Source organism: Fonticula alba (assembly GCF_000388065.1).
Source record: "Fonticula alba strain ATCC 38817 unplaced genomic scaffold supercont2.6, whole genome shotgun sequence".
In the NCBI taxonomy this organism is placed as follows: Eukaryota; order Rotosphaerida; family Fonticulaceae; genus Fonticula; species Fonticula alba.
Window position 1 is genome coordinate 1,334,018 of NW_009242976.1, and position 11,370 is coordinate 1,345,387.

The 11,370-nt window shown below is 69.3% G+C and overlaps 2 protein-coding genes across 2 annotated transcripts in view; both read right to left on the bottom strand.

Moving 5' to 3' along the window:
• Positions 1-24: 24 nt before the first annotated feature.
• H696_03963 (hypothetical protein) lies at positions 25-5,398 on the bottom strand (the record flags this gene model as incomplete). The annotated part of the gene is made up of 2 exons (XM_009497832.1): positions 25-4,900; positions 5,022-5,398. The coding sequence occupies 2 exons, from the start codon at positions 5,396-5,398 to the stop codon at positions 25-27; spliced, it is 5,253 nt and encodes a 1,750-aa protein (XP_009496107.1).
• Positions 5,399-5,921: 523 nt separating this feature from the next.
• Positions 5,922-11,370, bottom strand: part of H696_03964 (hypothetical protein) — a 6,047-nt gene continuing 598 nt past the window's right edge. Inside the window, exons 2-9 of the mRNA XM_009497833.1 lie at positions 11,243-11,283; positions 11,006-11,166; positions 10,602-10,926; positions 10,169-10,494; positions 9,008-9,995; positions 7,722-8,783; positions 7,086-7,494; positions 5,922-6,974 (exon numbers count right to left, since the gene is read on the bottom strand). Coding sequence (XP_009496108.1) covers positions 6,129-6,974; positions 7,086-7,494; positions 7,722-8,783; positions 9,008-9,995; positions 10,169-10,494; positions 10,602-10,926; positions 11,006-11,166; positions 11,243-11,283 — 4,158 coding nt within the window. The 3' untranslated portion in view covers positions 5,922-6,128. The remainder of the gene's footprint in view (positions 6,975-7,085; positions 7,495-7,721; positions 8,784-9,007; positions 9,996-10,168; positions 10,495-10,601; positions 10,927-11,005; positions 11,167-11,242; positions 11,284-11,370) is intronic.

Genomic DNA, 11,370 nt, shown 5'->3' on the forward strand with positions numbered 1-11,370 from the left:
GCCGCCGGGTGCGGAGCACACGCCCTAGGCAAGCCGGGCGGCCAGGCGTCCATGCAGCGCCGCCACCGCTGGCCGGTCTGGGTGCTCGGCAAAGGCCCCATCGGACAGCAGCCCCCCAAGTAGCCCTTCAACCAGCCACATCAGCAGCGGGGCGTCCGCGGGAGAGGGCCCCGTCGGCCAGGACACCGGCGACTCGGGCAGACACAGCAGCAGGTCCAGCAGGCTGGCACCGTCCTCGGCCTCGTCGGCCCGGGTGGCGGCCAGATGCACGCACACCTGGGCCAGCTCCAGGGAGATGGCGCGCCCGGCCGCCGGGGACGTTTCCGCCAGGAAGGTCCGCCCAGCCAGCAGGGTCCGCCGGATCCGGCCCAGGGCCACCCAAGCCAGGAAGGGCGCCGCGCGCGGGGCCACCCGGCGCCGGGGGTCCCGACTACACAGGGCCGCCAGCACCAGCCGGCACACCTCCAGGTGCAAGCGACGCGAGGTATCGGCCTCCGGGGTGGCGGTGGCCCGGCCGAAGGCACCCTCGGCCTCGGCCTGGTCGGCATGCGGCGCGTAGCCCGCCCAGCCGGCCGGCAGGGGGACCGCCTCCTCGACCGGGCTGGTGGCTGCCCCCAGCGCGCCGACCAAGTCCCGGAGATCGCGCCAGAAGCGCACCTCCAGCGCAGCCGGCGCGCCACGATGCAGCGCCGCCAGGGCCAGCAACCGGCCAGCCACCCCGGCACCGAAGGAATCCGCCAGGAAGGCCTCCAGCAGGGCATCACCGAGGGCGGCTCCCTGGTGCGTCCGCAGTCGCCCGGGCAGGGCGGCCCCGGCGGGCCAAGCCCCCGGGCACAGGGCCCAACCAAGCAGCCGGTCCACGAAGCCCAGCGAGGCCCGCGCATCCGGGTCGCCGCTGGCCGTCGTGCCGGCCGTCGTGGCCACCAGCAGAGCCGCCAGCAGGGCACCACGGTCCAGCAGACCCGATCGCCCGCGGGCCAGGTGCGCCACGGCCCCCTTTTGAGCCAGGGTGAAGACCGCGGCCAGGGCCTCGGCCGGGGCGTGGCGCATCGCCGCCCCCGGCAACAGCCAGAAGGGACTCCCGGCGGTGGACGACCCACGGCCGCCGGCGGCAGAAGCCCGCGCCGACCCCGGCGGCAGGTGCGAGTCCGTCAGCATCAGCACCAATCCCCGGGGACCGGTGGCCGCATGCGGGTCATCGGCCGACTGGGGGCCACTGGCCGCCGGCAGGATGCCCCCGCGCAGGGCCCCGGCCCACTGGAGCAGCCCCGGCGCCAGGAGATCATGCCGCCAGAAGGGCAGCACCCGTTGCGGCAGGGTCCCCAACAGGGTGACCACCTGCCGCGGAGGAACCGGCGCCGAGCCGTCCGCCGCAAAGAGCGCCGGCAGGAGCTCCGATTGGGTGCCGAGGCCGGAGCCCTCGCGCGCCGCGCGTGCCACCCCCTCCTCCTGGCCCTCGTCCCCGGTGTACGGCGACTGGCCCAGGCCCGTGGGCAGGCCCCCGCCGGCAAGCACATGCAGCGCCACATCGACGGCCCCCTCATCGCCCGGGGCCGACAGCGACACGCCGGCCAGAGCCGCCGCCGCCACCAGACGCCGGGCCACCCCAGGCAGTGCCTGCCAGCACCCGGCCGCACTCAGAGCCCGGAACCAGGCGGCAACCGCATGCGCGGCCCCATGGTCCAGGCGCTGCACCAGGCGACCGCCACGCAGACGAGCCACTTGCCGCAAGCGGTCCCCGCGAACCGGGCCCCCGGCCGGAAGGTAGGCCCCAGCCCCGGCCACATCGGCCGCCCGACAGAGGGACCACCAGATGCCTCGCTGGGCCAGCGGCGAGGCCACCAGCCCGGCCAGATCCCCGGCCAGGGAGGGCAGCGCCCGACCCAGGGCCCCGAGACAGTGAAGCACCCCGGCCAGCAGGCCCAGCATGGCTGCCTGGCCCAAAACATGCCAGCCCACAGCCAGCCCATCCGCCCGGTACAGCCCGGCCAGCGGGGCAAACCCGAGCGCCAATGCCGGCAGGGCCGGCTGATCGTCGGCCAGACCGGTGGATGGGGCCAGCAGCGGCCCGGCAGAGGCCCGCACCAGATCCTCGCCGGCCGGGGCCCCGGCCGCGCAGGACACCGCAAAGCGCAATGCCTGGCGCCCGGTCCCGGCCACCGACTCGAAGATGCTGGCCAGGTCGACGCGCACGAAGTCCGAATCGAAGAACGGATGCCGGTGAGTCACCTCCACACAGGCGGCCAGGAAGCCCACCGCTCGAGCCGCACGCCACAGCGGCCAGGCATCCTCATACAGCGGGGCCCCGGGCGGCTGGGCGGTCGGCGAGCTGCATCCCGCCATCGGGCCGGTCGACGCGGCCACGTCAAGCGCATCATCCAGGCCAAGGGTGCCGAGGTCGGTGGTGGCCGGAGCCGGGGCCCCGGCATCCGCGCGCTCCCGCAACCAGGCCGTGCAACGCTCGAGCCAGGCATTGCACGCGGCAAAGTGCACCATCACCAGCGACCAAGTGCGCCCATCGATGAGGGCGGGATTGTCATCCCCGGCATCAGGGTCCGAGCCACCACCGGCCCGGAGCTCGGCACTACGCAGCGGGATCAGCGCCACCAGCGAGCTCAGGCACCGGAGCAGAGCCATCACCCGAGCATCCTCATGCTGGGCCAGACGCGCGAGCAAGCGCGGGCCAGGGCCATCCGCGGCCGATGCAGCCGCCTGGCCCTCCGGGCCCGGCCAGGCCACCGCGCCGGCCAGCAGGTCCAAGCCGGCCTGGCCAGCCAGAGCCTCCTGCGCCAGTGGCTGCACCGCCGGCAGCAGGTCATACCCAAATCCAAAGCACAGGAGCACCCCCCACACGGCCAGGGCCCGGGTGTGCAGATCCAGCAGGTCCAGGTGTGCGAGCCCCATGCGTAAAGCCTCCTCCGGGGCATGTGCCACCAGGGCGGCCGCCAACGGGGCCGACCCCGGGCCTCGGAGCCGGTACAGCAGCAGCTGCGGCAGGGCCTCCAATAGACCGGCCTCGACGGCCGTCTGGGCCAAGTCCCGGTCGGTGGACAGCAGGCACTCCAGCAAACCCAGCGCCTCGGTGGCTACCGACAGGAAACCCTCCGGGCTGGAGATGGCCGTCCGAGCCGACCGAAGCAAGCCCACCAGCCCGGCAATCAGCCCCGAGCCCGAGCCCAGGAGGGCGGCCGTGGCTTCGGCATCATGCCGGGCCACGCGCGCCGTTGCCCGAAGGAGATCGGCCAGGGCAGCCGGCGCGGTCAGCAGGGCCGCCCGCCCGGCCCCGGCCAGGCAGTACCCCAATGCCTCGGCCAGGCCGGCCTGCATCAGGGCGACCACCAGGTCTCCACGAGCGGCCGACTCGCGCCGGGCCTGGGCATCGGCCGCCGGCTCGCCAGCCTCCGGCACATCCTCCCCCTGGGACCCGGGCGCCGGCCGGGGACTCAGGAAGAAGAGCGCCCCGGCCGGCAGCGGATCCGCCAGCGCAGCCACCTGCAACAGGCGCCCCTCGGCCGGGCAGGCCACCAGCGCCCCGAGGCACCGGGCCGCCGCCGCCTGAACCGACACATTCCGATCGGCCAGGGCCCCCACCAGGAGGTCCACAAAGCGCGTCTCATTCAGCAACCAGCCGAAGAGGCTGGCCTGCAGGGCGAAGTACTGGCCCAGGGCCGCCCCGGGGCCCGACGGCGCCGCCAGCCCCGGGCCCAGGTCCCGGCCGGCCTTCAGTCGCTGGATCACCCGCCGCAGGGCGCCCAGCGACAGGACCCTCTGCGCCGAGTGCCGGCTTTGCAGCAGCAAAACCAGCTCGTCGAGGGTGTAGCCAGCCGCGCCGGTTGGGTCAGCATGATGGAAGAGCGATCGGTCCGGCGCGGCCGACGCCCCGGCGGCCGGCTGGATCAGCCCCTCGAAGTCGAAGCGGACTCGCTTGGCCACCAGCTCGGACGCCAGGAAGGGCCCCAGCTCGGCGGCCAGCTCGTCCTCGGCGGACGCCCGCTCGCGCGCCGCCTCCGCATCCGGGCCGACATCGCGCGGTAGCAGCCACGCCAGCTTGTCCACCTCGATCATGTCGTCGGAGAAGAAAGTCCGCCGATCGGGGATCAGCTCGTCCAGCACCCCGGCCAGGCGTTCGCGCAGGGGATCCACCGTGGTCACGGTGGTCGAGGGACTGGCGCTCGGGCTTGGGGACCGGGCCGTCGGGCTTGGGGACCGGGCCGTCGGGCCTGCGGCCCTGGCATCGGCCGACCGGCTGAAGGCATCTCGGGTCCGGCGCATGGCCGCGGGAGCAGCACCCAACACAGCGGCTGATGGACCGCCATCGGCATTGGCAGCGACCTGGCCCGGGGCCGTGGCCACCTCCTGAGACGCCTGGTGTTGGTTTTCCAAAAATGCCAAGAAGGAAGGCGAGAGCGATTGACGCAGGGCCTGCTGGGCTTGGAGGATTTCCTCCTCGCTCATGCCGGCCAGCACGTCAACATTCTCTCGATTGATCTTCTGCAGCTCATCAAACTCCCACTCGCCCGGGGCCGCACGCTGAACCGAGTGCGAGAGATCCGCCTGGCCACCGGGGGCGGTGTCGCCGCCCGGCCGAGCAGGCGACTTGGGGCCCGGGGCGCGTGCCCGGCGCGACAGGTTCAGCTCGCTCCGATGCAGGGCGCGGGGGAATGCCGCGCCGGATGGAGCCGCCGGGGGGGCAAACTTCGGCCCGGGAGCCGCTGGCCCGGCAGTCGGCCCACCCGGCCAGCGCTCTCGGATTTGCCCAACCATCATGGGAGTTCGGCCCTTCACGTCGAAGGAGGGGCCAGCCCCGGAGGGCTTGGTGGGGCCGCTGGTCTGGCCGGCCGGCGGGACGAACTGCGGCATGGCCGGCCGCTGGGCTGACTCCGCGCGCCTCTGCTGAAAGCTGCTCACATGTCAGCGCACCCGGGACACAAGGAGAAATGAAAAAGGAAAGAGGGAGAAAGAAGGATGATGGGCGGAGGCGCGCGCGTGTGGGAGGAGGGAGGGAGGGGGGGGATACGCACAGCGACGGCTTGCGTCGGGTGGGCTCAGCCTGGGCGGCAGGGGCATTCGCCGGTGCGCCATCTGCCGGAGCAAGGGCCGAGGTCACCGGGGCAGAGGCCGGACTCGGCGCCGCCGGCGAGGAGACCGGGCCTGGTGTTGTCGGAGCGGGGTCCGAAATCAGGGCTGAGCTCAGGTCGGACATGGTGTCCAAGAAGCTGGCACTCGGGACATCCTTGCGGATGGTGACCGTGGCAGGAGCGACGGTTGCAGGAGTCCCGGCCACCGCCGGCTGGAAGCTTGAAACCACCGGCAACGGGGCCCGGCTCACACGGGCAGCCGGTGCCTTGCCCGATTGCAGGAACTTCTCCTGCTCCTTGAGCAGATCCTCGTAGTCCATGGACGAGATGCTTCAAAGCCCTGGGTGAGATGGCTCAAGTCCCTGGATGAGATGGATCGAGTCGCTGAATGCGAAGCCCCGAGTGTGTGGGTATGAGCGTGTTGACACGCGTGCACGTGGCGCAAATGGCGGGGAAGGCAATCGGCCGATCGAGAAGGGGGAGCAAGACAGCAGAGGAGTAGAGGAGGGGGAACCACCGCGAGAAGGCACACAGGAGAGGCAAGTGGAAGAGAGGGAGTGCCATCGGCCGCGCGGCCGGATGGCGACACTCCAGCCACGCTTTAATGTCCCCACATCCCATCACCGCCACGCGCGCACACACACACACACACACACACACACACACGCACACGGACATACACGTAGACAGCGGAACTGGGCAACCGGAGGATTGCCGACCGGGCCCGTCCCGCACCCGCCCCCCCCCCTCCTGCCCCTTTTCCCCGGTCCAGGCGCTTCTCGATTGCACCAAGCCCGGCCACGATCCCTCGATGCGCGAAATCATGTGAATAGGGGGTGATTAACCGGAAGACATCTCTTAACTCTGTATTGCTTTTCCGGCAGCACGCCATGAGAGAGGCGGCCAGCTGGGAGAAAGGCTGCCTTTGGGCCTGTCTCTCTTCGGGCACACACTTCGGCACGACGCTTTGAGCAAGAAAGACGGGAAGGGAGAACGGGAGCATGGAGGTGTATGTACAGACACACACACACACACACACCGGCACAGATCTCAGCCGTCCGCAGGCTCGGGGGCTTCCTCCTCAACCTGGGCTTCGGACGGCAGGGCCGTCTGTGACAGCCCCGGGGCAGCGAAAGCCGAGTGGAAGACCCGGGTCTGGTCGAGGGCCTGATGCAATTGGCGCAAAGTGGCATACACCGAGTTGCTGGCCGCACTCGACAGGGCAGCCTCCTTCCGACGCTTGGTCCGCGAGAGGGTCGGACGGTCGGATGCCAACGGCGCCTGGACCACAACCGCCGGACCTGGCAGGCCGGCCGGCGCCGGCGGGGCGGCTTCGGCCTTGTCGGCCACGCGCGCACCACACACCCGCTGGACGGTGGCGAGGTCGCTGGTCTGGCCGAGCTCGGGCACCCGGGAAATCAGGCTGCGCGAAGCGTCATCCAACCGGCCAACCAGAGTAAAGTAGGGCCGAGGAACCGGCCGGACCACCGACCCGAGGTCCACCTCGACCAGGGCACCCTCCTCGCCGGTCGGGCGCTGAGGAGCATCCAGGCCCTTGGCAGCCGGGGAGCCGCCGGCCGTCTCGCGCGCCGAGAACCCCACACTGACCAGCACCCAGTCTAGCACCTGGAGGCCGCGCCCAGCGCCCGGGTCCCGAGGAGCGAGCCGCGCGGTGTCGGCCGACAGAACCCATTCCGACAGGGGCCGCGCACCGGCCCCGCCTGGCCCCAAAACCACCGACGGGACTCCATCCACCAGCGGCAGGGACAGACGGTCGCTGATGCCCAGCGACGGGATGGACAGCTGGATGTGATTGAGGGCCGGGGAGTCGGTGTCGTCGTTGGCGACAAAACGCGAAATGACCGCCGGCAAGACGATGCGCCCGTAGCGCTTAAGCTGGGGGAGGGGGGGGGGGTACGGGGAAAGGGGGGGATTTACAAGAGTCAGACACCAAAGCCACAGACCGGCGACACGCCGCCAGCGGTGGGAGGACAGGAAAACACGCACCAGGTCCTGCAGGAAGAGGGCCATCTCGAGACGCCGGGATTCGAAACCGGCATACTTGATGGCCTTGGACTTCTCGTTGAGGAACTGCGCAAAAAGGTGCAGCTGATTCGACCCGAAGGCGACCACAGCCTCAGGGCCGGACTTGGTCACGCCAGTGCTGGCCTTGACAATGCCATCAGCCTCCTCGGTAGGCCCAGTGGCATCCGGCGCAGGCTCAGTGAAGCGGACCTGCCGCGAGGAAGACAGGCATTCACGCAAGAGGGGCTCGCGCTCCAACAACCCGACGGCCAGGGACTCGGGCAGAGGCTCGGCCGGGGGGATCCCCGCGGCCAGGCTGCCTGCAGAGATGACCATTGCCGCCAGTAGTTGCCGGTGAACAATGATGTCCGGGTACCGGCGGATGGGGGCACTGTGGTCGGGCGTGCAAAATGGTGTGAGTGGCAAGGAAAGGGAGGAACAGCGGGAGGGCACGATATGGCGCAGAGCGTCACCGTCGCCCCAATAGCAGCATAGAGACCATCCTGCGACTGATGCTGACAAGGGCGCTGTCGGGGCAAGGGGCAGGAGGAGAGGAGCGGGGCGGGCGGGCGGGCGGGCGGGAGAACGGAGGACAGAGGGCCACCGCGGCACACGCACGTGAAGTGGGTATACATGCGAACACCCAGGCCAAAATGCCCAAACGGCCCGAGCGGATCCTCCTCGCCGTCCGGGCGCTTTTTCTTGCCAGCCGCCGCGGCCGAGAACTCCGGCGCACTGGAATCCACATACTCAGCGGGCAGGAAGCGCGTGAGGGCCAGCTGGCCCAGGACGGCCAGGATACTCGGGGCATCTTCCTGGTGACTGTCCCGGAGGCGTTGCTGCAGATCGGTGAACATGAAGGAGAAGGCCGTAGCCGTGCGACCATCGATGTCGTAACCAAGGGCGCGTAGGGCGGCCGCCAGGCCGGCATTCTCGGTTTGCGTTTGGAACCGATGCACACGAACCAGGGACCCGCCCATGCGACCGCCCATACGAGCAAAGGCCCCGGAGATGTACTCGGCCACCTGGCAATTGGTGAAGATCATGAACTCGGCAATCAGGCGCTCCAGCTCATTTTCCGACTCCTGACTCACCCCATCGAGGGACGTCTCGTCGGACAGCATGTCGGCCATGGCCGCGCGCGACTTGACCTCGAACTTGAGTGGGATGGCCGACAGCTGCAGACCACCAAGCCGCGCCCGAGTGGCACTCAACTGCCGGTATAGGCGCATCATCAGAAGCAGGGCATTTAGGACGGAGGTGCGCTGCTCCGGGCGCGTGTCTCCGGGGGCCACCCCGGCCGGGGGAGCCAGGCGTTCGGCCGGCCGGAAGGGCCTGTCCGCTGGCAGGTACGTCCGATCGTCCGGCTGCACCGCGATGGCCTTGGGATCAGCCCGTGCGAAGTACTGGCTGACCACCTGCTGTGCCTCGCCGTAAGAGAAGGACATGCGCGAGGCGATGCGCGTCCGGGCAAAGCGCACGGCCACGGGCCGCAGAACTGGCAGCAGCTCCCCCGCCCGGGGGGGGTCACGCCGCAGGGGGGCCAAATCCTGCAGGCGGAAGTAGAAGAAGCTGGAAAAGGCCGGTCGGGTTTGGCCGGGCAGTTGCGACAGCAACCCCGACGACAGGACTCGCGGCAACATTGGCAGGCTGAAGTCCTGGAAGTAGATGGTGGCGGTCCTGTCAAAGCGGCACAGCCACATAGGGGTGGGGGAGGGAGAGAAGGAGGAGGAGGAGGAGGAGGGGGAAGGGAGCGAGCTGCTGTGTTAGCGTTTGTGACAGGGGGTCATGCCGCCACGGACACCGGGCACTGTGGGCCAAGCAAGATCCCTGCAAAAGGCCTTGGCAAATGGCAGACACTGGTGGAGAGCGCGAGAAAAAAAAAGAAGAAACAAACAGCATACCGAATCCGCGCATGGAGATCCAGCGGCGAGTCGGACAGGATCATGGAAGTGACGTCGGAAATGTGCACGCCCATCTCCACCAGCAGCCCCTCTCGTTGGTCCGTGTGCAGACCGCGCACATTGGCTCCCTCGGCGTCGCTCCAGCGCGTCACCTCCGGGACGGACCCGGCATAGGTGGGCACCAACTCGCCCAGCGGCCCGGCATACAGGATCTGCTCCGAATCCGGCCGGCCGGCGACCGGCTGGCAAGACACCCGCGGAATGGCGGTCACCAGGCGCACCGACAGCGAATCATCGATGTCCGTGCACCCAGGCGGGTCAATGCAGAAGGGGTCCAGCAGGGAGGTCATGTCCCACCGCTGGGCGCACCCGAAGGAATCGCCAATGTCCGAGCTGAGGGCCAGGCGACCATCCGCATGCAGGACGTCGCGATCGTGCACGCTCGACTGGCTACCCAGCAGCTGGGCGATGTCTCGCAGTGGGCCATACATGTCCTCCTCGGAGCCGAGGCTGGCCAGGGCCTCGAAGTGCGATTCATGCAACAGCCCATACTCGGTCAGCAGGGCCAGCAGGCGCGAGGATTTGGTGTGCGATGGCCCGAGCTCCCGAACGAAGAGGGCATTCGGCAAGCGCGAAGTCACCGGCCAGGAGCTGACTGTCAGGACAAACCGATGCCCGCCCGGGGCTTCGAGCAGTCGCGTGGCCCGGGCCCCGGCCAAGCAGACATTCATGACCGGTAGGCGCCGGTCGGCCGGCACCGCCTGGAAGACCTTTGTCCCGAGGTGGACCTCGTGGCCGAAGCTGCCGGATGCCGGCTTCAGCACCGCGGTCAGGGGGACCCGGCTACGAGCGGCAATGCCAACCACGCGTGCCTGCGGCAGGCCCCGGTACCGGGTCAGGTACCCGCGAAGCCGAGGACAGGCGACCTGCTCCAGCTCCAGCCACTCGGCCCGGGGAAGGGGGGCGATGATGACGCGGTCACCATGGACTGTGGTGCGGATCAGAAGGCGAGCAGGACGATGAAACCAGGGGCATCAGCAGGCCGATGATACGAGGGTCAGTGCATGAGAGGCGGCGAGGAGGGGGGGGGGGGGGGGGGGGGAGAGCAGGAATGCGAAGGAGTCAAGTGGGCCACAAGGGAAAGACCGATGGCCAACGCACGAGCGCGATTGCGGAAGTCCATGCCGACGATGAGGAAGCGCATGTGCGAGGAGTCACTTTCAATCTCGTCAACGGCGACATCCTCATCATTCTCACCCTCGCGCGGGGGGGCGTCACTGCCGGCGCGCTCGGCCGAGGAAACTGTCAGATCAGAGGCCAAACTTTCGGCCCCGGTGCGCACCAAGCCCACCGGCATCCGGGCGAGGATTTCGCGCTGCCCGGCCGACGGGGCGATGGACAGGTGGCGCAGGCGCTCGTAGTCTCGCGCTGAGAGGTCCACCGTGGCCACCGAACGCGATCGATTGGCCGACACGGAGAGAGTACCGCTGATGTGGAGGGGGGGGGAGCGCCCGAATGGGCTGGCATGTTAGTCAAGGCACTCGCAGGGGCGAGGGGGGAGAGGACATGCAAGCGAGTCCGGCGGCATGCGTACGTGGCGGTAAAGCCGGCAAACTGGTCCAGCTGCCCGGGCGACCAGTAGGGTGGATAATAGATGATGGGATCGGCCCCGGTCTTGGAGGCGGGCAGCGTCTTGCTGCCGTCCGGCAGCCTGGCAATCACATCCGTCGACAGGCCGAGACGCTCCTGCACATAGGTCTCCAGGGGAAGGAGCGCCAAAGCCGGCCGGGTCCCGGCCACCTGGATGGCCATCTCCAAGAGGGGCAGCTCGGCCTCGGTGTGGACAATGGTCACCTCGACAGTTGACTTGCGGTTGGCGTTCAAGTGCTCCTGCAGGAAGCCAGCCAGTGCGATGGTGGCTGGGCATCGTGGGCAGCCGAATGACAGGGTGAGCCGGGGCCGACGGCGAGGAGGGACCGCCAAACAGGAGAAACGCACCAACCGCGCAGAAGATGTCCGATGGCAGGGTGGGACTGCTGTCGGTGCCCGTGCCGAAGTGATCGAGCAGGCGGTCCGTGTCGGCGACCTTCGGGTGGGTGAAGACGCTCATCTCATTCGGGTAGAAGGACATGGACCCCGGGGAGTTGAGGGCCATTTTGCTGTGCGAGCCGGGGAAGAGGCAATCAGTGGGCGAGGTACGGCAGGGTGGAGGGCAGTGAGCTTGGCGGCACGCACATGATGCTGTCGCGCTCAGAGCTGCCGAGCAAGTTCTCGATCTGAGTCGGGTGGCGATTATTTCACCAGAAGGAACATGTCAGCACCTCCTCCACGAGGGGGAAGAGAGGGGGGGGGGGGGGGGGGGG